Raw genomic sequence first — 22,680 nt, 5'->3', positions numbered from 1 at the left:
CTTTGAAGAACAAGAACCTTGGAACCTTGAACGTAAGTGTTTACATATCTCAGCATTTTTCACATTTCTTCATTTAGGTCTAAAAATGTCAATTCACTCATCTTAACAATTTTTTTTCCTAGTGTCATTTAGACCTATCAAAACATAAATAATGTTTTTCAAGTCTTCTACCAAACTACAACTGCTATAATATTCAAATATGTTACATCACAATTTTAAACTCCAAATTACGCATTACCTTTATTTATATGTGGAATTGTAATGGGTATAAAAAAATCCTTCTAGAAAGTAAAATGAACCATGTTCAACTGTCAAGTGAAAATCTGAGCAACTATAAATAGATGAAAATTCAGGTTATCAATGGCCAGGTGTAGGTATCTCACATTTTTCCCTGTTACACATGATGACAACCATCACAGAAAACCACATTTTCCAGCACCCTTACCCTGATTAACCAAGGAACACAGAGAAAGTACCTGCATCTTCCAATGGAACATAAAGCAATAGGATCTCCCACCACAGCTACCAAGGATTGTGCTCTTGTAATGGCAGTGTTGAGAAGTTTGTAATTAGACAGAAAACCATAATCCAAGTCTTCTGTTGAATCCTCCAGTAACTGTTCTTTCCTTTTAATTGGAGTTTGCTTATGTTTGCATGTGTGCCGTGTTCGTACTGTGCTGAGGAACAAGACTCTGAACTGTTTTCCTAAAATGAAACAAAAAAAACATCTCTGAGATAATTGTTGCTATTTCTGTTCATACCACAGCCAGATCACTGCCCTTGCCAGCCAGATTTCACACCTAGATGTTCTGAACTCCTAGCTACCCTTCACATGAAGAGCTTTATGCAAGAATAATATGATTTAAAAATTTCAAAAGATGCACTATAAATAGCATATTCCATTACAAGAATATTTCCTCTTTAAAAAACTTACTTTTTCACCTTGATATCAATCACTTCTGAACTTTCCAAAATGTTAATTATTTTTACATCATTGCCTATCAGTCAATAACAAATCTTGAATTTATTTATTCTACCTTAAAAAAAAATCTAGACATTCTTGATTCATATTTTTAAATTTCTCAAATACATGAATATCCACCATGAAAAAACAGAGCAAACCACTCACTGTCACTCAGTTACTTTATCATCTGCCTTTGTTTATTACTGACTAGAAGTGCAACCTAGCAACAGGCTATGCCTACACAAAATCCTTGCTATCAATGTGATTTCAGGAAGAAACACCTAAATTTTTAGACTCCTTGCAGTTTATTCCACAGATGGAAAAGAAAGCAGTAAAACATTCTGAGGCTAAAGTTCATTTACCTTTGTATTTGGAACTTTAAAACAAATCAGTTGGTTGAAAATGTTAAAATTAAATTTAAAATCTATCAGTTTCCACAATTCTCACTCAACTTGTTTTTTAAGCAAGGTTGAACTTAATTCTGAGAAAAGATAAAGATATCTTTTTGAGGAAAGATAAATGTCATATCCACGAGTTTACAGTCAATGTTGAAGCAACATCTGTACCACAGCTCTCCTTTTGCTGCCATGGCTTTAGGGTAATTTTAGTAAATCAGAGGGTAATTTTAGAAGTTATTACTGCAGCAGATCCATTTCCCCATGGCTCAGCCCTCACCTTAACACCTCCTCTAAGGTCCTGTCTCCCAAATTCATCACAAGTGGAAGCCCCACAGTAAAACCCAGGATTTTCCATCCACCATCCCATGCTCTGTCCATCTCAGGCTGCAGAGCAAACTGGGCTCCAGCCCTTTCCCAGCCTGTCCCTCCAATGCTCACAGGGGACAGTTGGCACCCAAAACTCTGCATGGCACAAACATCTCATGGTCTTTCCAGCCTTCCTTTCCCAAAAAAAGTCTCCAAACTGCAGCTCCCCAAGGCACAACCACAGTTCAATGGGATTGCACTTCTCCTGCATCCCACGCTCCACTCCTGCATCCAGGAGTGATGGATCTGAAGGGCAGGGAGCAGGAAGGCTGTGAGAGGAGTCTTGGAGGGGTGAGGACACTCTGAGATAAACCACATTACAATCCTGAATTCATGCAGCCACAGAGCCCCTGGACTGTCCCCACCAGCACTTTGGGGTGACCTCGTGGCAGAGATAATGCAATTGGGGTGGAGAGAGTGGAAGATTGCCACACAGTGCTCACCCATTATCAACCCCAGCGTAAATCCTGTTATGTAAACCTGCTGTGACACAAATAGGCTTTTCTCTCAGTCATGGTGGCCCCATTTCCCCTGCAGTGGGGCCAGCCCTGCTGCTCACCCTGCACGTTGAGCACCCTCTCCACGCTGACGTCGGACAGGCGCTTCTTGCGCAGCTCGGCGCGGATGCGGAACACCTGGTCAGCGTACGGGGTCACCACCCCGATGCTGCCATCGTCCAGCTTGCCCCAGGCCACCGGCCACTTCCTCCTCAGCTCCTCCACTCGCTCCACCACCTCAAACACCTGGGGACAAAAGCAGAGTGATTAAAAGTTACTCCCCACCAAAAGGCAAATTGAGCTTTACGGCTCTGGAACTCTTACATGACACAGTGTTGCACGAGCAGTGATACTAATGCATCCTGCAGTGATACTCGAATATCCTGGATTAAAACAATGTATTCACTATACAGCAGCCTTTTTAATCTTGAAGCAAATTTTCTCACACAAGCCACAGTTAAAATTACAAAGTTCAAAATTACATTAATAATCTTAATTTTCATTCTTAGGTTCTTATGAAAATGTCATGTGCACTAGGACCCTTCTTGCCATACTTCAACTTATTTCTGTAAGTAAATACACTGTCTAATCAGATAAAATTTAATTTTTACTCTGGATTTGATACACGTCATCTTAGAGTCTGGGAACTCTAAACACAGAGTCTGTATACCAGAGCACAATCACCTCCCATTCCAAAGGATACCATTGGGAGTTTCAGATTATGCATCAACTGCTAGTTGTGAAAAGTCATGAAATGTGTTATCTGAGAAGACCAATGGGCAATAAAACCTGAACAACCTCCTCCAGTGAGGAAACAGCCACCAAGTAACCTCCTGCCAGAGCAGCTCATTTCAACACTACACAAGGCATTTCTGAATAACTTTATAGAAGTTTCTTTTCTTTTTTTTTTTTTTTTTATTTACATTCAGTAAGTATTTCTCCAGCTATTTCAAGCACGGTAATTCATGATGCTGAATGCAAGCTCAGCCTCTTAAAGAAAAAAAATCCGTTTATCCTTAAAAAGTCACAAATAGTTTATTTTTGGCAATTTCAGAGGACAGTGAAAATATGGGACTGTTTTTAAGCAAGGCCTGAATGTTTTTGTGACATCAATTCTTGCATTTATAAGCCAGCTTTACTGACAAAGGATATTAGAATAAACTTTGATATTTATAAAAACCATAGCATGAAAATAATGATCTTTTGTAGGTATTTTGGCAAGATTCTCTGAAAGTATATAGCTTCTGGGTATGTATGTAGAATTAATACCACATAAGGAAATTTTAAAATTAAGACCTACAAGGGAAAGTGTATTTCCCAGAATAATTCTTAATATAGGCATCAGTGAACCACAAGATGCCCCAATGCAAACATCCATTAACAGTCAAGCAGAAAAAAATTCCCTCATCATCTGATTTCAGTTTTTTCCTGCTGGTGTTTAAGGAGACGTTGTCCTTCATTTCTGCCTGTGGCCATTAATGACTCACAGTTTTTAGACAGTTACTTGGCCACTGAAGATATTTTTAGGTCTTTTACAACTTTTTTTAAATGGCAAAGCAATCCAAGTAGATTAATAAAAGCAGTCAGGTGTTCAGAAGTCAGTGGAGTTTCTTATTTAAGGAGATATTTTAACACAGCAAAGGATGTTTAACAAGTACAGCACAACAATAACAAACAGGTATCAAATTGTGCAGAGATGAACCCCAGTATGATCAACAAGGAGAAACAGGCAGCTCTGCAGTGCTTCAGAACAAGCACTAACCAGAAATCCCTCCTAAGCCTATGAAAATTATTGCTATTTCTTAGATTTTCTCTCCCTCCTCTAACTGGAGGTGACTGGAAAAAGGCATCTTCCACTATGAAAAATGTTATTGAGGCAGAAGGTGGGAGGTGGGTGCTGCTGCATGTGTTTGTTTCTGTGGGTTTGGGTTGTTTGGTTCTTTTAAACACAAGGGAAGGAATGAGAAGAAAAGTAATTTTTGAAGAATACCAATAAACCTATGTGAAACAAACAGATTGAGAATAAGTTCTCACCTAAAAGAATCTCATCTGCACATTATCAGTTAGACACTGATCCTAAACATATTAAAGGAAATGTGAAATGTTACTCCAGAGGACTTTTATCTGAGTGGGAACATTTCTACAACAGTCAAAGAAATCTAAGTTTTACTTCAAATTGCAGTTACTCTCAGTTGCTAAGATACATCTATCAGAATGTCACATAAATTATCAGGAAAGACATCCTGAAGAATGAGCCTGGGAAAATCAGATGCAGCTTATAATTTGCAGAGAAAAAAAGAAGGTAAATTAGTGGAAATGTTTACTACAATTGCAATTTTCATTACATCATGTTTAGCAAACTCCATGTTCCCCTCTCCTAGTAGAGGACAATCTATGTCTTCCACCCACACTGTAAATTTGGGGGAGTGGAGCCTTAAGAAAACAATCAACAGTAAAAGCAAAGAAGAGTTACCTCTGCATTATTGTAAAAAGCTGTACTATTTTTCTCTTGCACATCTTCTCCACGTGCTGTGAAGAAAGTCAAAGGGTAGAAATCTTTGTGTGCTGGCTGCTTTCCACTTGCCATCAATTTGCCTTCATAGAAAAGTTCAGATGTGTAACTGTAACGAGGCAAAACAGGGTAAAATGTGGAGTCTACACATAAGCTCACTGATAAAATATGCAAATCTCCCTGATGAAATATGCAACCACAAAATACTTCATAAGGAAAACAGAACCACTGATTACTATTCAGCATCTTCAAATGATTTCTCTGAACTGATATTTCCCTACTACAGACACAGCAGAAGGCACTAAAAATATGCTTCTCCAACACTTTTTCTACAAAGGCTGTTTTTTCTTCTCATCTAAAGCTCAACAAAATCATGAACATTCTCACTGATGTTTCACTCAGAAGTTCTGATGGCAGGAAACTGGGCAAAAAGAACACTTGCTGTCTGGTTATTCCCCAGGTTGGACAATGAGCTTGCTCATGCCAGTTAAGAGTTATTGACCTTGGAAGATTAATTTACTACAGATTTTGTGTGCACTGAGCCTGACACAGGCCAAGCATTCAGCTGTCAACCAAGCTTTTCTTCTGTGACTTCTACTGCAGGCTGATCTATGTTGCTAGAGACCAGAAACACAACCAGAACACAGTTCCTCTGCTGGCAGCAGCCATTCCAGCAGCTGGCTGAGTGAAAAAGAAATGAGGCAAGAACTACTTCGTGGTGAAAAGTAAGAGGGGGAAAAAGGCAAACTGAATGGAATAAGACAAAAAGGCAGCAAGGAGAGACTGCAGAGTGTTGTAAATGCTGCATGCTATTGCACACTACAGCTAAATTAATGCATTGCTTCCAGTAATTAATGAATTTTGGTATTATCTGCCTTTCAATGCTCAGCCTCTAACCTTAATGTTCTTTGAATAACACCCAGAGGCTGCAGTAACCTGAGTACAGCCTGACATGAAGACAACCAAGGAGGAGACTGTGCAGCTGGTGGGTCCATTGAGTTCTTCCAGGCTTCCAGCTATTGCAGCTTAAGATGGACACAGCTGCTCATGGAAAAGCCACAGAAACTTGTCTGCTACCAAATTCCCATCAAAGCACTGCAGCCCACCCCTGAACTGAACTGGCTTACCCTGGACAACCCTGAAGAACACTGGGCTCCCCTCTGGGCTGGGATGCAGCAGTCACTCCAAAGCAGCCAGGGGGCAAAACTAACCATCTCTTCTGCAAATTAACTTGTAGTAATGAAATCTGATTAATCAACAAAACTTTTCTGTAGGGGCTGCTTTTTCCAATTACAGCTCCAAAGCCAGGCTGAACTAATGGCTCATTCTTTCTTCAATTTCTCATGGTGTCTCTGCTTCAGTGAGGTAGAGATGATTAATGAGCCCTTCATCTTCCTATATGTGTGTCCTAAGTGTCATGGTCCCATTTGCCAGGGGAAATTCCACATTTCACAAAAAAAGAGACTTGAGACATCTCCCAAAGGGACCACCAGGAGAGTGTTCAGCTGGTTTCACCTCACACAGCAACACTTCCCAGTGGAACTGGGCACACTGGACTTTCACCAGAGAACCAACCAGTGTCAGTGGTGTTTCTGCATCCTCACCTCAGTGCTCAACACAGTGGATCTTTCTTTGAACTCCCTGTCTGAACCCCATCTGCTGAAGTGAATTTTGATGATCTTTCTGAGGCAAATGACATGGAAGTGATCTCTAAAGAAAAGCTGAAATGATCCCTTCCTTTACAGATGTTCACTCATTTCAAACTCAGAAACTCAAAACATGGCTAAAAAAATCTAGCAGCACTCAGCCTATAATTACAAAGTCCATAAAACGAAGATAGATCAAGCTATGTAAAAAAATATTTTACATTCTCACTTTTGATTCCCCAGAGCACTTAAATATTTCTGCTTTTGCTTTGAACACAGTGATAACCTAATTAGTATGACTGGATACCAACATAATATTCCTCAGTACATATTTGAGCCAGGATTTAAACTTTAGCATTTTTCCCCATGATTGCACTTATTCTTTCCAGCCCAGCTCATGGATGAGCTTATTACACTGGCAGCCATTAGTTTATCATAGCATAAAAATGCAAACCCACTGATTAATGTGTCTTGAAAGAAGTAATAAAAGATGTCAACAGTAAAGAAACATGTTCCAAATTTGACCTATTTTTTCCATTCACAGTTGCATATCCATATGTTCCTTACATTGCCCACAGCTTACCATTCCAAGATAATCCAGCCCAGAAAATCTAAAATTCTGAAATGGTTCAAAGAAGCACAGAGCCTTATCATAGACTGCTGGGTGGTTAAAAAGGGAAAGTTGGCTCTTCTTTGGTTTAATGTGCAAGCAGCCAAAGCATCCCCACCTGAACAAGGGGTCGGTCCCACAGCCTTGGCAGCTGCTCTAGGAGACCAAACCACGACACAAAATCACTCATTAACTTTGAAACAAGTAAGATTTCAAACACTTCAGCCTGTGCTTGGCTCTTTTGTTCACTGTCAGCAGTCAGAAGGAGCACATGATACAGTGAAAAAGTTCACACCTACTTGATGATTGCTTCATGGGAGCGATAGTTCTCACACAGCAGGATCCTGCACGGGAATTCTGCAGGGTAGTGCTCGTAGAGCCGGTCGAGCAAGGAAACATGAAGGTTTCTCTCCCTGGCAAATTCACTGTAGACAAAAGGACTGAGCTGTAATAGACACACACACACAAAGAAAATGTAACTAAATGGGTGGACTCGGAATTTCACGCTCCCAACATTTAGGTATTTGCATTGTTTTTGTATCAAACCAAAAATGAAACCTCCCTTTAACTGCACGTTCATTCTGAGTTGGAAGGCACAGACCATGGCTGTTCCACAGAAATCTCCTTCCTACCAGAAAAGTAACAAGAGACCAGCATGGCCTTAAAGGAACAATAAAATACTCAATAACTATGCAAAGAGCCCTTCTATCTAAGTTTAACACTCCAAACTGTGTTTAGAATGACTTTACATCATTATTCTAACAACCAATTTTGCAATTAAGTTATTACCACAAATAGTAGAAATCAGAAAATAAAGAAATTTTAGTACCATTTAAAAAGTTAAAAAGAAATGCTGTTGAAAAAACAAAAACCTGGTGACCTATTTACTGTTATACTAAACTTCTAGTGGGCTCGTTTAACAATAAAGCTACCATCTATTACAGCAGGAAAAATAAAATCAAAGATGATGAAAATGAGATTTTTAAGATACAACTTCCAAGTGTAGAACTAAACCCAATCTATTTTGTCATTCTGAATTCATATAATTCAGATTCTGAGTTTCACTTCAGCTAAATGTTAGCTAAATGTTTTTGAAATTTAAATACTGGACACCTGATAGAGTATCTTCTATAAAACCCTGAGCTATAGAGCAGCCTGAGACCCACACAGGCCCAGGGAAGACTTTCTCCACCCAGCTGGGCTGATGACATCAAGCCTGAAGTAAGAATTCCAAGCTCTTGAAAAGCATTTTGAGAGCAGTATTTAAAAAGCACTACCCCAGTCCTTGGCATTACTAACACCATTGAAATTATCCAGTAGTATTAAATCATGGATGGCAACACCATTCTGAGTTTGTTACTGTACCAAAGCAAACATCCATTCTACTGCTACTGTGAGATGCAAAGAGAATTAAAGGCAAATTTATAAAAACAAATAAATCTGGCCTAAATCAATAAAGCAAGTAAAGCTGACTTTTCCAAGCATGCTTTCTCATGCCTACAGGCTGCAAAATGACAGGCAGAATCAGTGTTTTAAACTCTCCAAACCAAGCAGCTCCCAGGCACTCTGCAGAAACATAAAAGCACTGGCTAGTTTCAGTTTCCCATTTCTCACTTGTTCAAATCTTCACCAGATCAGATAAAAATGTAAAGTTCTCTCAATCCCACATTTTTGAATTCTTTTAACAATCAACAGGAAATACTAGTCATTAACTCCTGACTATAATAAATATCCTCATGTCTTACTGAAATAACATACCTGGAATTCTCCTTGGCTTCCCCATCTATTATATGATTTGGTGCAGATAAATAACTTAAATAGATAAATACAAACATTATCCATATGCACTTCATACTCAAAATTTGCACAGCTCTTACCTGCATATGGTCTCCAGCCAAGACAATTCTTGTGTTTTTATTAGCTAATGCTAGAGGCATAATGGTTTCACACTCCATAGCTTGAGCAGCTTCATCTAACAGAATGTGTGTAAAAAATCCTGTAAAACAGAGAGATCATCAAATAAATGAAACTTGAAATATGATAAAATTAATATTGATAACAAAACAAGAGCTTGGACTTAACATTCTGTATTCTGATAGTAACCAAAACTACAATTTAAAAAAGTAGGCTTACACAAATTAATTTCTAGCTACTACTGAAAACCACACAATTTTCAAACCCATCAAATGACCAAGAGTGGTCACCAGATTGCCAGTGACATTAGAGGAGCCCCCAGGTCTGCCTCTTTCTTCTGCTACACATGAAATTAAACACATGTTCTATCTGAGCCCTCCTTACACCAAGAGGAAATATCTCCTGGCAGACCATCCCTCAAGAGGTTTCTCAAATCTGAAAGTCATTTCACCACCATGAGACTTGAAGAGCTTTGGACAATGACAATGACAAGGAATTCCTCATGTACTTGAGCCCTAGTAACTATTTTATATACTATATTTCCCATTAAAATTGCACACATACCTGAGCACATTGCTGGTTATGGGCTTAAAGGAATGTTGGGGGGGGAAAAAAGGAACAGAAGTTGAAGGAAAATTTAAATTCAATCTTATGATAATATTGGACCAAAGGTTTGGTAGGAATCTATGCACTGGAGAACATGCACTTGGAAAAAAAACTTGGCCACTGTAATTACGTTTTATGAAATCTAAACTCAAGATAGGTACAGAAGTGGTTTTATACATTGATGTCTGTGACATATTAAGGTTTAAAACAAAGTATTACAGGATTTAGTGCACCATCCAATTCAGATTACATACATAAAAATGTAGCAATTTTCTTTGGAAAATATGAATTTCATACAGCTGCACACACATTGCTATGGCATGACTGTACACAGCCTGCTGCCAAACAAAGCAGCTATTTCTATCTAAAGAGCCAAAAATATTTACCATAAATTCCATATTAGTTTTCTCTGTTGCAACAAATGCTTAAATGTAGCCATAAAAAACTAACCCTAACAATTTATGCAAAGAAATTCCATGTTCTCCAAAAAGCAGATGGATTTAATTTGGAGATCAGGAAAATAATAAACCCTAAGCAGCCTCTACCCCAAAAAATAAATCTAATATCTTTCAGTTTAGAAAACAACCCTAAATGTATCATGTTAGCAAAGACAGGGCTTGTATGTGTGGGAGTTGTTTGCAAAGCTAAACAATTCACAGAACAAGGGAAAAAAGCTCTCTGTTATTTATGCTTACATGCTCCACTGAGTAATGACCTTAATGAGCATAATATTCAAAGTCAGAATCTCAAACAGAATTTTCCCTCTTGGATCTCAGAAACACCAGATTATAGATAGTATTGCTGCTTTTTTTTTTTTTTTAATAAGTAAAAAAAAGAACAAGTAAAAGGTTAATTAGCATGCCAGCAGTTTGCAATTTTTGTAATAAACATTTATTCATGAAATAAACAAAAAGAGCATTTTAAGATTATCATTGTTTACTTTATTTTTTAACTGTTCCAAGAACTGGGTAAGGTTCCAACACTAACAAGAGGAAGATATTTCTCAAGCACGGATACTTCTTGTCTCGAAATTCTCTTACCTGGCTCAAGATCCAGCTGACATAGATACTGTGATGTATTTAATGTAACAACTACTACTCGTTGCTTAAGAATGTCTTCTTTCTGTGGCATCTGAAAGGTGGAATGTGTGCTTGAAATCAAACAGTACTGATGCACAACTGGGTGAACAGTCTTTACCCAGCGATTTCGGAAATATACCCTAGGAAAGAAAAAGGGACTTATTTTCCATGAGCTTTGTACACAGTGACAACCTCCTATTTCAAATATTTCAAATACTAATATTCTGTTTTCTGGTAAATAAATATCATCTTTAAGAAGCTGAAGTACATGCTAAAATGTCTTGGATTCATCTTCTATAATAGCAGTTTTACATACATGAACAGTCAGCAGGTTTTAATTCACATATCTGTAAATTCTTCAAATATTTATGTCCTGTCATCCTCACATCAATGTCTATTTAACTTCAAACTTATAATAAACTCATTTTAAAGAAATATTTCCTGACCTGAAATGTAACTACAGCCCAGAGTATGGAACTGACAGTGGTCTGCACATCTCAGCTACTGCAGCTGACACATGAAATACACTCAAATCCTGTTGCTCCTTTCACCATCCCATGTTTTGTCTGAATTCTACAAACCAAACATGAGGTGGATTCATCTTTTTATTGTTCAGGGCCATAACTGTGATACTCTGGATAAATGAGAAAACAGTGCCAAAATTTTGGCTGGAGTCTAAAATATAAGGACACTGCCTGGACTTCAGACACCCTTCAGACACATCAGGTGATTTTAACCACCATCCCATGGGAACAGTGATGAACTGCAAGGAGCTGGACAAAGCTGCCTTGTGACACCTCCATCAGGTGTTCCTCACCACTCTAATCTCTATCAAAAACTATAAACCTAAAGTAGAATCTTTAAACTACGAGAAATTATTGCACAGAAATTGAAGTTTGGAATTAAAGTTTTTAAATTTATTTCCAGGCAAATTAAGATGAACTTAATTAAATTAATTTCAGTTCTAAATATAAGATTCAATGCTGTTCAGTTTATCTATTCATTATTTTATTTCTCCTGCACCCATAGTTCAAATCCCAAATCATTAATGAAGTGTTTGAAAAAGTGTAATTATGCACCTAATTGCAGAGCATGAATGCACTGGTTGGACTCTGGACATCACATGTCCACCCACGTCTGAAAATTACAGCTGAGCTCCACATAATGTGAGAGAAACAAGTACTAGGATTAGAACAAATCTGGTTTGTTAAGATACAATGTCCATTTTGGACAAAACCAAATGCAAAGGCACTTCAGTACCCTGAATGACCTTTTTATTTGACAACCAAGGCAAATCCACACTTGGAGACCAAAGGTAACTCCAGGTAAAACTGGGTTTAGTGCAGGAACAACCCCCACACTCCTGAGTCATCCTGAGAACAAGAGGCTTCTAATGTTACCCCCATATATTTATTTTTCTCAGCTATCAAATGGATGAGTTTTATTCAATAAACTGTTATTACACCAAGTCATGGCCTAACACTACAAGGGAGTGAGATAACCCCTGCTCCACTCATCCCAGCTTTTGTATCCTCAGCTTTTGTGTGCTTCACTTTCCAACCTTAACTCAGGTAATACTTACCCCCACCTCACAGAGCATTACTGAGTATATTGGGAGTTTATGTTTGTAAAGCACTTTGAGATTCTTGGATGAAAGGTGCTATTGAAATGCAAAATATTATGGTTATTAGACATTATTATACCATGCACTGTCTTTTATTACAAAAATTCAACTGTGGGTGACTCACAGATTGGCTGACAGCATTTCAAACTGCATTGCTGCTTACCCATTAATTTCTTTTATTTTGATGTGAGATCAAATAGGTATCCCAGAGCTATTATTCACTACTGGCATAAAAACACCTGACAGATGTGACTACTTCGAAAATGTCATGAGAGAAGTTAAGCCTCACTGAACAAGGACTTTCTTTCTCAGGTGCAACTCAGGCTAACAAAATCACCCATAATTCCATTATTAGATGTTTTTTTCCTTCAAAGTTGGAAGAACCAATAACAAAAATGGGGTTTACCAGCTTAAAACAAAACACAACATTTCATCCTGCAAAATGGCCTTACCCTCTGATTAAACAAAGGACTAAACTTCTAAAATGTTTGGTCTTAAACCTGCATGAGCAGTCCCTTAACTCCAGCAGAGTCAGGTAGTTATTAATCAAAACACTCATTAGTACCCACAACACTTTTATTATTATTTGGGTACAAAGTGGGCAAAAGATGCAGCCACAGAATCCAGCCACAGCTTCCAAGAGAGATTTTTTCCCAACATATCCTCATATCAAGGCTTCAATTCTGGAGAAATTAAAACCTTGCAGGGTAAGGTCTACCCAAACCACAGAAGTGAAATTATTGGCACATAATGGAGCATTGCCTCAAAATGAAAATCCCAGAAGATTATAGATTAGGGACTCAATCTTCTGCAAACAAAAGTACTGAATATATTTACTGTATTTAATGCTTGGTTAACACACAAGGAATCTGCATTTCCTGTGGAAATTCAGCTCACCTTTATTTCTAAGTGTGGCATCTGGATACCTTCAACAGAAATCTTAATTTCTGTTCATCTCCAGCCAAAGAATGCAACAAGCTGTCAGCTGACCTGCCTGTGCCTCCATCATCTTCCCTGCCCTGACATCAAAATAGAAATTTTCCCCAACTATTTCAACTAAGTGTCAGTCAAATCAAGCAGTTCCAGGTTGGGATTGCTTCTAGCCACTTAAAATACACTTCTAAAACTTAACAAAGGGGGAGTCTGGAGTCAGAACCCCTGAGAGAGGCTAAAAAGAATTTTATTTGCACTCCTGTGCTACAGCAGTGACTTCTGTTGAGAAAGGAAAGGAATCTAGTAGGCTAATTTCATGTCTCTGCTAATAAAACATTTTAAAAAAAGAACCTAACTAACCCCAAGAAGCCCAAAGAAAACTTTAAAAGCACCTGATTTCCCTCCTTCATTTCTTTAGATCCATCTCCAAAGAGAGGCTCATTCTCACAAACAAGTCTGTTCCCTGGGATGCAGAAAACACATGAAAGAGCTGTCCTACAACTTGATAGTTCCCTTTTTTTAATAACTTTTTCCTTTAAGGATGGATAAGATGGAAGCTAGAGCTTCAAGAAAAAAGTAATTGGAAGAAGAGTCATTTATTTCCCAATGCTTTCTAATGCTTGATAAGATGAATTAATTCCATTTTCAGTACAAGAATTCATTTAGAAAAAGGGCAATGGTCTTTTAAAACCTGCTGGGGGTTTATGGTTTGGGTTGTTGATTGTTCTCTTTTTTAATTCAACTCTAGCTCCTATTGATTACTTTTTATAACCTGGATAATTCTTAGCTAGCAGCCACATACTAAAGCTACCTGGCTCCAGGATATATGCAGAATTTACACATGGATGTTACAGTCAAAGTAGTAAAAAAATGAACTGAAGGGGTTTCAGTGAGATGTTTTTAACAGAACAAACTTATTTTTTGACACTGCTGAACTGAAGATATTAGTTTTATTTATTCCTAAGCAAGAACATGCTTAGGAATAAATCAAAATACTCAATATACAGATAAAGGCTGTATCAACCTCTTTCCTTTTCCCTTAGTATTCCATATAAAACCAGTGTATGAAACAACTAAATAATAATACCTCAACCACTGCCCAACACCATACAGAGGAATTGCTGCTATTTGCTTGCTGGAGTTTTTAGGAAATGGTGATAATCTGAATTCTGCTCCAGTGCTCTGCTACCTCAGCAGCCACCTCCAGAAGGTTCCAGCAGCTGATGGACACAGGCACATCCAAGGAGTAGAAGAACACACAAATTAGGAGCCAATTACTCCCTCTCACAGCTCTGATTCACCACCTAAAGGTGTCTGGCTGCTCCTGCACACTAAATTCAGGAGTCTCACCATCAAACACAAGCACTTAATCCAGGCTCTCTCCTCCCAGCTGTAGCTTGGGCTTCATTCCTTCAGAAACATTTCTGCAATCATTTACATAAGTAGATGAAATTGTTTCAGTGTCAAGTTTCTCCAGTAAAAGGCAGGTTTTGGAGTGTGCCCCTAATACAGTTGACTCATCTAATCAAACCCAGGGGCATAGTTTTTTTCTGGGTAATAATTTGTTTATGGGCATCAGGACTATGAGAATTTGGCCTTCAGGCTTCACTGGTATTTCATTTAGGTGCAGGAGTTAGATTTAACATAAATTCTCACTGTTCACTCTGACTCTGTATTTTCCAAAGGGCATAGGAAGTTATTTTATTGAGAGAAAATACTAATTTATAACATGATATTTAAACAAAAAGCCCCACAAACTCTACTTTTCAAACTTTTATGTCACATCACTGACAGGATAATTTATTTAATGTACATCTCACCCACAGAAATATCTACGTAGTTTTCAGTACAAAATGTTAAATAATTTAGCTTTTCTTCTTTAAAAACAACATAAATATTATAAACATTATGTTGCTCCCCAGTAAGCCAACTCATTGCTTGTAGAGTAAATAAGGGATAAAATCTACAGCAAAGTGTTCAGTTATTTAGAAACACAACAAACTCTGCAAGCAGCAGATCTACCTTGAATAATTAACTGCTTCCACTCCACTTGGTGTTTCCTCTAAAATACTGCAAGAGGCTCAGATGCCCCAGTTTAATCTAACAGCAATGATTTTAATTTGAAAATACACCTTTACAACAGTCAAAAGGAGAGGTACCTCCATAAATAATTTTGAACTGGGAGTCTCACACAACTCCAGTTTGGATTCAGAAAAATTGACCTTTAACTCCTGCCAGAGCAGGTTAATGCACTTTGTGCTCAAACAACAATTATCTGTCAGATTTTTTATTTGAACCATACATACTTGTGTATTAATATAGATACACAACTCCAGAGGTGCCTCAATTTTCTTAAACTTTAATTTTTTTATAGAGGTGTCCTGACTATTTGAACAGCATCAGCAGCACTTCCTGAAGGCTTCATAACAAATACTACAACACTTAAATTCAAATATTCAGTGATTTTTAAATTATGTGCTGTGATTCTCTTGGCAAATATGTACATAAATTTTAACCATAAGAAAAATATCACTTTTTATGTTTTTGTATTTCTGAGACTGCACTACACAGTTGAAAACAAGGTAGCAAAAACCTGGCAACAATAAAACTCCTTGCACTGTTAAATCACACATCAATATTCCCAAAAGGGTTGGCCACACACATTTTTTCCCTTCAGAAAATTAAGATTCCATCATGTTTTTCATCCCAAAGTGCTTTACAAATCACCTTAAGACAATCTGTGTTAAAACACAACAAGATCAAATTTACTTTTTAAAAGATAACACTGCCTTCTTTCCCTTGGCCAGACCCCCAGTGTCTGTAAAATGTCACTTGGCAACCAAAGCCAACAGACTAAGAGAATTTACACCTGTTGCAAATGTAGCCCTTTCACATAACTTCACTGGCTTTACTGACATTGCATAAAATATAAGTCCTGGATGGCTTTTAATAGCTAGCAAGTAAACACAGAGTCATTTTCTTAGCAATATTATAAATTCACCCACTGGCATTCAGAAAATGATGCCCATGATTTAAAATATACATACACCAAGTTAGCAGTATAAAGTATACATTGTGATGACTGGGCAAAATGTTTCCAGGAGGAGATTTATGCCCATAAGGAAATTCTCTTTAACTATTTCCATGCAAGTTTACCCTCCTTGCTCTTAAGATTCCACTGCTTTTTTTTTTTCCTAACCCAATTTCCCCAAAACACCCATGATAAGGACATTACAAGACATAAACAATCACTTCACACTGATTTATCAGAAGAGGCCAAACTATTTTCACACAATTCTTTAAGTAAGTAGCTCCTATGACACCAAAATGTTTTTCTAAGAAACCAGGTGAGGAGCTCCAGTTTCCAAATTAGCTTTTTAATTGTGAGTCAAAATTTGCAGAAATTAAAATACAAAACTAGGTAAAGTTCATTTTATTTTATCATAGTAGCTTTTAGAGAAGCATATCAAAAGCTTGCTCACTAGGTGAGCACATTTATGTGAGGTAAGACACATTTATCAACAGAATAATAAAAGCTTAAAAAAGGATGTCTTTATTTTTATTTAACAAATGACTGAAAATTACAATATTTCACCTTCCTTTTAGGCTGATTTTGAAAGCACTGCTGGTAATGCCAATATGCTTTTATGTTTTAAAAGTTCTTTAACCATAGTTTATAGACACCTTTTCTTAAGAACAGTATTTAATAGATACATAATAAGCCTTAAAAAAAATACCTGAGAGGTCTTGCCTGGGGATTGCCTGCTTCTACATATGGATGTAAATAATCCTTTATGTAGAGATCAGCAGCACTATTAGAATGGGTGCAAATGAGAATCCTGCTGGAATAAATGGATGCAAATAAAAAAGCAATGAAGAAACAGAAAACAATTCAAAGCAGTAGAATACAAAAAAAAGGAAACAGTGGCCATCTTCCTGCACATTCCTCTTCATGGAACTGCTCACTGACCTACTGCACTTCCCATGATTCAGCTCTCAGCTCAAACCCTTCAGTTAGTAGTTATCAAACAGTGTTTCAATCATCATTTTGTAATTATTAATCTAGACTTGATTGAAGACCAGCTTTTGTTATCTACCACGCTGCAAAACTTCCCACACAAATCACAGCCATTCCACATAACTTCCATTTTAATTAGTTTTGTTCTAAATGGCAAACAGAGGCCAAGATTACAAAATCACTTCATCACCCCAAACAATGACAAGTGCCTTGGGTTTGCTGCTATCTAAGCTGGGTGGAAATTCCACATTTCTACCTTTGACTCGAATTTTAGCCAAAAATCCACATCGCCTCTGCTAGTGGGGTCCTGCTGTGTGCTGAGTGCCCCCTCTCACCTGGTGTCCTGCTGCTGGAGGATGTGCTTGACTGCCTGAGCCAGAGTGAAGGTTTTTCCTGTCCCATAGGGACCGATGATAAGAACAGGAGGCAGTTGTATGGAGAGGGGGGTGGTGATGGCCAGAACAGCCTCTTTCTGCTTCGCGTTCAGCCGCGGGTCCAACTGCTCATCCCACTGCCTGCCAAACACACCAGTTCAATGAAGGATGGTTTCAAAAGGGTTAATGAAATCTTCACAGAGCTGCTCTAGGGGTTGTGTCACTGAGGCACGTGAAACGAGTCAACTAATCTAGCAAAAATAATCACGTGCTTTATTGAGAAAAATTTGCTGTTTGCAATAAATCAGTTGTGGGGGGGGGGGGGGTTCAATCTATTCTCAATTTACATCATCCCACCTAACAACAGTTTACCTGCACACATTTTAGAAGAAGGATATACTGCACCATTCCCTGATAGCAAAAGCAGGTAAACATACCATGATTTTTCTACTATATTATGCAGATAATAGTTCCATTCGTTTTTTTTCCCTGCAACATTTACGCTGCCAACTTTAAATGTAAACAGTTACACAACCCCAGGACTTGGTAGAAGTTATCTAAAATTTAAAAACTACTACCTACCAATTAACTACAGACTTCTCTTTACTTTTTTTTTTCTTTTTTTTTCTTTTTTGTTTTTTTAAATTTAAGGTCATCAGGGCACATACCTCTAATAGGGAAGCAGCCTAAAAAAAGGATTTTTATTGTAACACAGCCAGTGATGCCAGCATTGGGAGGAAGATGCTTGCAGGAAATTCCAATGAGCATAAGAAGTTAAAGATTTCTAGACAGAGTTTTTAATATTCCCACTGACAGATTCAAAAGTAGACATGCATAGTAACAAACACCTGTCACTGCTGCACATATGGCCATACTTTAGTAATGTGATCTGCTTTGGTACAAGCACCACACTTCTTACAGACTGGGAAAGTTTCTGTTCAGAAGTAGTTTGCAACAGGGAGCAAGATCAAGAGGGAATTGAATTTTAAGATGCCTATGAACAACAAGCTGGCAAGAGACTAAGAAATACAGGAAAGGAACAGAGATATAAAACACAAATAGAAGAAAAACAGGAAAGACAGTTGAAAGTTGGTTTGATTCTTAAGGAAGGACAAATCAGATAGAACTGACTTAAACTGAACTGAATCTTTATGTATTTTATTTATGAACACAAAAAATACAAAACATTATACTAAAGTACCAACTGCAACTGGTTATGTGCATAGAAGATAAAAGTTCTATCCTACTAGACTTGCCTCCTTTTTATTGAAATCACTGCTTACTTCCAAACTATTCTTAGACACTATTTCTTTGTAAGATTCACTCAGAACCTAATTAAGTCAGTGAACACATTGTCACTGACCTCCATTAGCCTTGCAGTGTAACTCTAAACAGAACTTACTCCCTTCCTCCTCTCAGTACTGTCAAAGCTCTGATGCACACAGTAATCATCCCACCCTTGTACAGGATCTGTTCTTACACTTTCAGAGAAAAAATTCAATTTTTCCAGTGTTTTTTGTCTTACAATATCTCACTGTCTCAGCTTTCTGACATGACAGATCATTTTCTTTAATGCCTGGGCTATCTCCTGATTTGTCCTGCATCACAATCACACTCTTTAATTCTCACCTTCAAGACCCCACACAGCTCCTCCCAGGCTGTACAGACTATCAGTTCCACATTCCTCATTTCCCTGGTCCCCAAGCACAGAAGCCTCATGCCTCTTTTATCAAGAGCAGGAATATTGCCCATATTCCCTGAGCCACACACATTTCTCCTCCCTAAGCTTCCTCTTTCAGACACACTATTTTCATTGCATCAGCCTTAAGTTTCTTTAGAAGTATTTATATAACACAGGGGTTTATAATTTCATAAAGGAAACTGTGAGATGTGTATAGAAAAAATCTCTGGGCTACTTGCAAGGGCAGGGCTGAACCTTTAAGAGTCACTGCCACACCTTCCATAACCACATCCTTTGGGACAGCCCAAATCTGGGCTCACTGCAGCTCAACAAGCATTAATGGATCAGCCCTGGCAAATGGGACTCTGCACACCTGGGATCCTGCACAGCACTCTTGGAACTGGCACTGACATTCCTATAAAGCAGAATGTTTTCAGAGGAGGACAGCTCACAGAAATTAACAGCAGCAGGTTTGTTTCCTGCAGCCACAGCAGAAGTGTGATGCCTCCAAAGCCCAGCTCACCCAGTGGGTTCTGGCCCTGGGAGGATCACTTGTTTTATTCAGCACAGTTTCACTCCCTCCCTGAACCCCTCACCACTGATGAGGAGCTTGTTTCCTGTTCAAGGACAGATTTCAGCCATCTGCTCTGAGAAATTCAGGGCTGCATTCCCACCCAACCTTTGATTTTAAATGTTCCTGTACCTGTTGGGACTCCAGGGTATGGTGGGAGTCATGCTGACATCTGGAAACAAAATGCTGTTGTCCTTAATCCTGTCCAAGGCATAATGCATTTCACAGAGGGGTAAGCGGTTCAGCTGGAACTGGAGTTCAACCTGCACAACAGACCAATGAATAAATGGAGAGGTGAAAAACAAGGATTCATTTAGAAAATGCTCATTAAACTTTGCTGTACATTATACATTTTTCTCGGACTCTCAGAAGAAAACAGCAAACAGCATCCAATCCAAAGACCTGTGATAAAATTAACTTGCTTTTTGTTGTTGTTGTTTTGAATCAAAGATAAATACAGCATTTTCTCTAATTTAATTTTGTTGTTTGACTTTTAAGATTAGATTCCACTGTACTTTCAGAAAAAAAAAATTAAGGGAAAGCATTCATGGATTTATTTTTTTAATACAAAAAACACTCCTGGAAAACATTATTATCCTTAAACACTGGTTTTACAAATGTAAGCTTTCATCTCTTATTTTAAAAACAACCTCAAAAAAATGTCAGGCCAGAAATTTTACCAGATCAACAGATGAAATAAATCAGCAAAGATAAACCCCAAACATTACTTCTAGTCAAACACTCTGGAACAGCATAACTTGTCATTTTTGTTCAATTATTAGGACTCCCCAGAAGTTAATTTCTAATAATTAGCTGCTTACCAATGCATACTTGTTTTTGTTCTCTGAATTACAGGTGTTTCAATGCTAGTAAATAAAAGATATTGCCAACACAAATTCTGGTACAAAGCCAGAAACATCATGCAGAGCACTTAACATTCCTGATTCAATTCAGAATGAACAATGGAGAGTGGAAGTAGTTGACACACACACATATTGAAAGGGTAAAAAGAAAAATACATTCTAAATTTGAACAAGGGATAAAAGCAGCTCCTGGGGAAATTATTCATAAAAACAGTTCACTCAGATTATCATTTACACGTATTTAAATTTGCAGTAATTAATCTCTCCAGAAACATATGAATCTGATCAGAGTATTATGCCAAAGAACTCCACTTTCACAACAGAACAGAAACCTTTAGACAAAATTTGACACAGATCTGCACTAATAAAAACCAGCATAAAAACACCAAAGCTGATGAAGAACTTCAAGAGACTAATACACATTTTTAGATTTATTTCCAAAGTACTGCTGTCACTATATATTTATGTAATTACTGTGCTACAAATCTAATAAGCATTTTTTAATAAATAGGAGTAAATAAGTCTCTTTCTGAGATTTACAATGAGTGTGAACATGTTACCAACAGCAGCCACATTACTGCAACCTGTCTGGAAAAGCACCTCTCATTTACCTGGAAATATCAATTATTTAACAATTTCTATGGCCATCTGTACTGAGAGATTTCACAACCACTTGACAGAAGCTGGTTCTGTCCTACTAATTAGGAGAAGAACAGAAGCAGAGCAAAGATGAGCTGGACCTGGTCCATTAGCACCATCCCAAGTGAAGGTGCAGCCCCCCAAGTCACCCTAGGGAAAAGCCATGGAGGTGGCAGTGATTCCAAATGTACCCCCATGCCCATAGCAACAACCCAGTCTCAGATCTAATTATTTTCTCCTCTAGCCCTCACTGATTTAATGTCAGCCCATTCTTACTTAATCACACTTTAATCTCATGGTAATGAGTGCTACCAACCAGAAAGTTCAACAAACACAAAGCAATGCTAGAATATATTTTTACAATTATCTTTTATGATTACTAATATAAAAACCTTAAGAAGTCCTTGACAGGTAAAAAGGAAGGACAGAAAGAAGGAAAAGAAAAGTGACCACTTCTCTTTCAAATCCATATAAAATTCTCTCAGGAACCTTCTCCTACAGAGGAGAATTCCCCATAGGGAGGAATAATTTATCCTTCTAGATTTAACTACTTCTTGTACCTGACATTCCTTTATCTGCCCACAAAGCCCCTTCCCACCACAGGGATCACTCTGGTGTACCAGTAATGTCTACTACTTGCAGATCATCTCCTTCAAAAGGCTTTGTAAATTTTCTTTTTCCCACTCTTCTTGCAGTATTACTGTTCGTATCATTATGTAGCATGTAAAATCAACACGAGCTTTGCTGTAAATAAACAGTGCTTGCTTGTATCCCTGCAGAGTGTAGCCATTAACTTTCCATCTCTGGCAGATAGAGAGACATTAAATATTCATCTTGACTATCACATTTTACAGCAAGACGTACAACCATAAGTCTGAAGACAAGGGCAGCAACAAATTTGACAGAGCTAAGCATGGAGCTCATGGAGGTGTTTGGAACTGCTAAGAAAACTTTTGTTTTAAAATAGGACACATGAAAATTCAAGAATTGTTTTTCCACCCTGTGCAATTTGTGCCACCCAGCCCCTCAGCCCATTCTGCACAGCAGGGTTGGCATTTTCAGGAGTGACACCACAGCTCCTGGGACCTCGAGCTCCTCCCCAAGCTCTGTCCTACCCATCCCTCCTCAGCACTGATCTGTCCCCCAGCCACATCCAGGTGTTTGGGAAACACTGCCACTCAAATGGCAATGGTCCCAAACTCATGGTTGGATTTATGCAGGGCAAATATCTTTGCCCAGACAGACCCAAGGCTGTCAAAAGACCACACAAACTAACGAGGGTAATTTGAATGCAGAAAAACTGTGATGCTCATCTGGGTGACACTTAAACAGCCCCTCTGGGAGTCCAAGCAAGGTGCCTGGAATTAAATCCCTCCTATTATCTA

The 22,680-nt window shown here is 38.1% G+C and overlaps 1 protein-coding gene across 5 annotated transcripts in view; it reads right to left on the bottom strand.

Moving 5' to 3' along the window:
* HELZ (helicase with zinc finger) overlaps positions 1-22,680 on the bottom strand; it is an 83,662-nt gene that overhangs the window by 21,185 nt on the left and 39,797 nt on the right. For 3 of the 5 annotated variants that reach the window (XM_079323330.1, XM_079323332.1, XM_079323334.1), the window contains 9 exons: positions 19,926-20,056; positions 17,503-17,682; positions 16,887-16,991; positions 10,554-10,732; positions 8,871-8,989; positions 7,293-7,438; positions 4,699-4,846; positions 2,288-2,471; positions 477-705 (listed from right to left, as the gene is read on the bottom strand). In XM_079323330.1, coding sequence (XP_079179456.1) covers positions 477-705; positions 2,288-2,471; positions 4,699-4,846; positions 7,293-7,438; positions 8,871-8,989; positions 10,554-10,732; positions 16,887-16,991; positions 17,503-17,682; positions 19,926-20,056 — 1,421 coding nt within the window. The remainder of the gene's footprint in view (positions 1-476; positions 706-2,287; positions 2,472-4,698; positions 4,847-7,292; positions 7,439-8,870; positions 8,990-10,553; positions 10,733-16,886; positions 16,992-17,502; positions 17,683-19,925; positions 20,057-22,680) is intronic. The other 2 variants (XM_079323331.1, XM_079323333.1) reach the window with 1 other exon arrangement.

This window comes from Erithacus rubecula, assembly GCF_903797595.1.
Source record: "Erithacus rubecula genome assembly, chromosome: 20".
In the NCBI taxonomy this organism is placed as follows: domain Eukaryota; kingdom Metazoa; phylum Chordata; class Aves; order Passeriformes; family Muscicapidae; genus Erithacus; species Erithacus rubecula.
The sequence above is the reverse complement of the archived record's forward strand: the minus strand, read 5'-3'. Positions and strand labels throughout refer to the sequence as shown.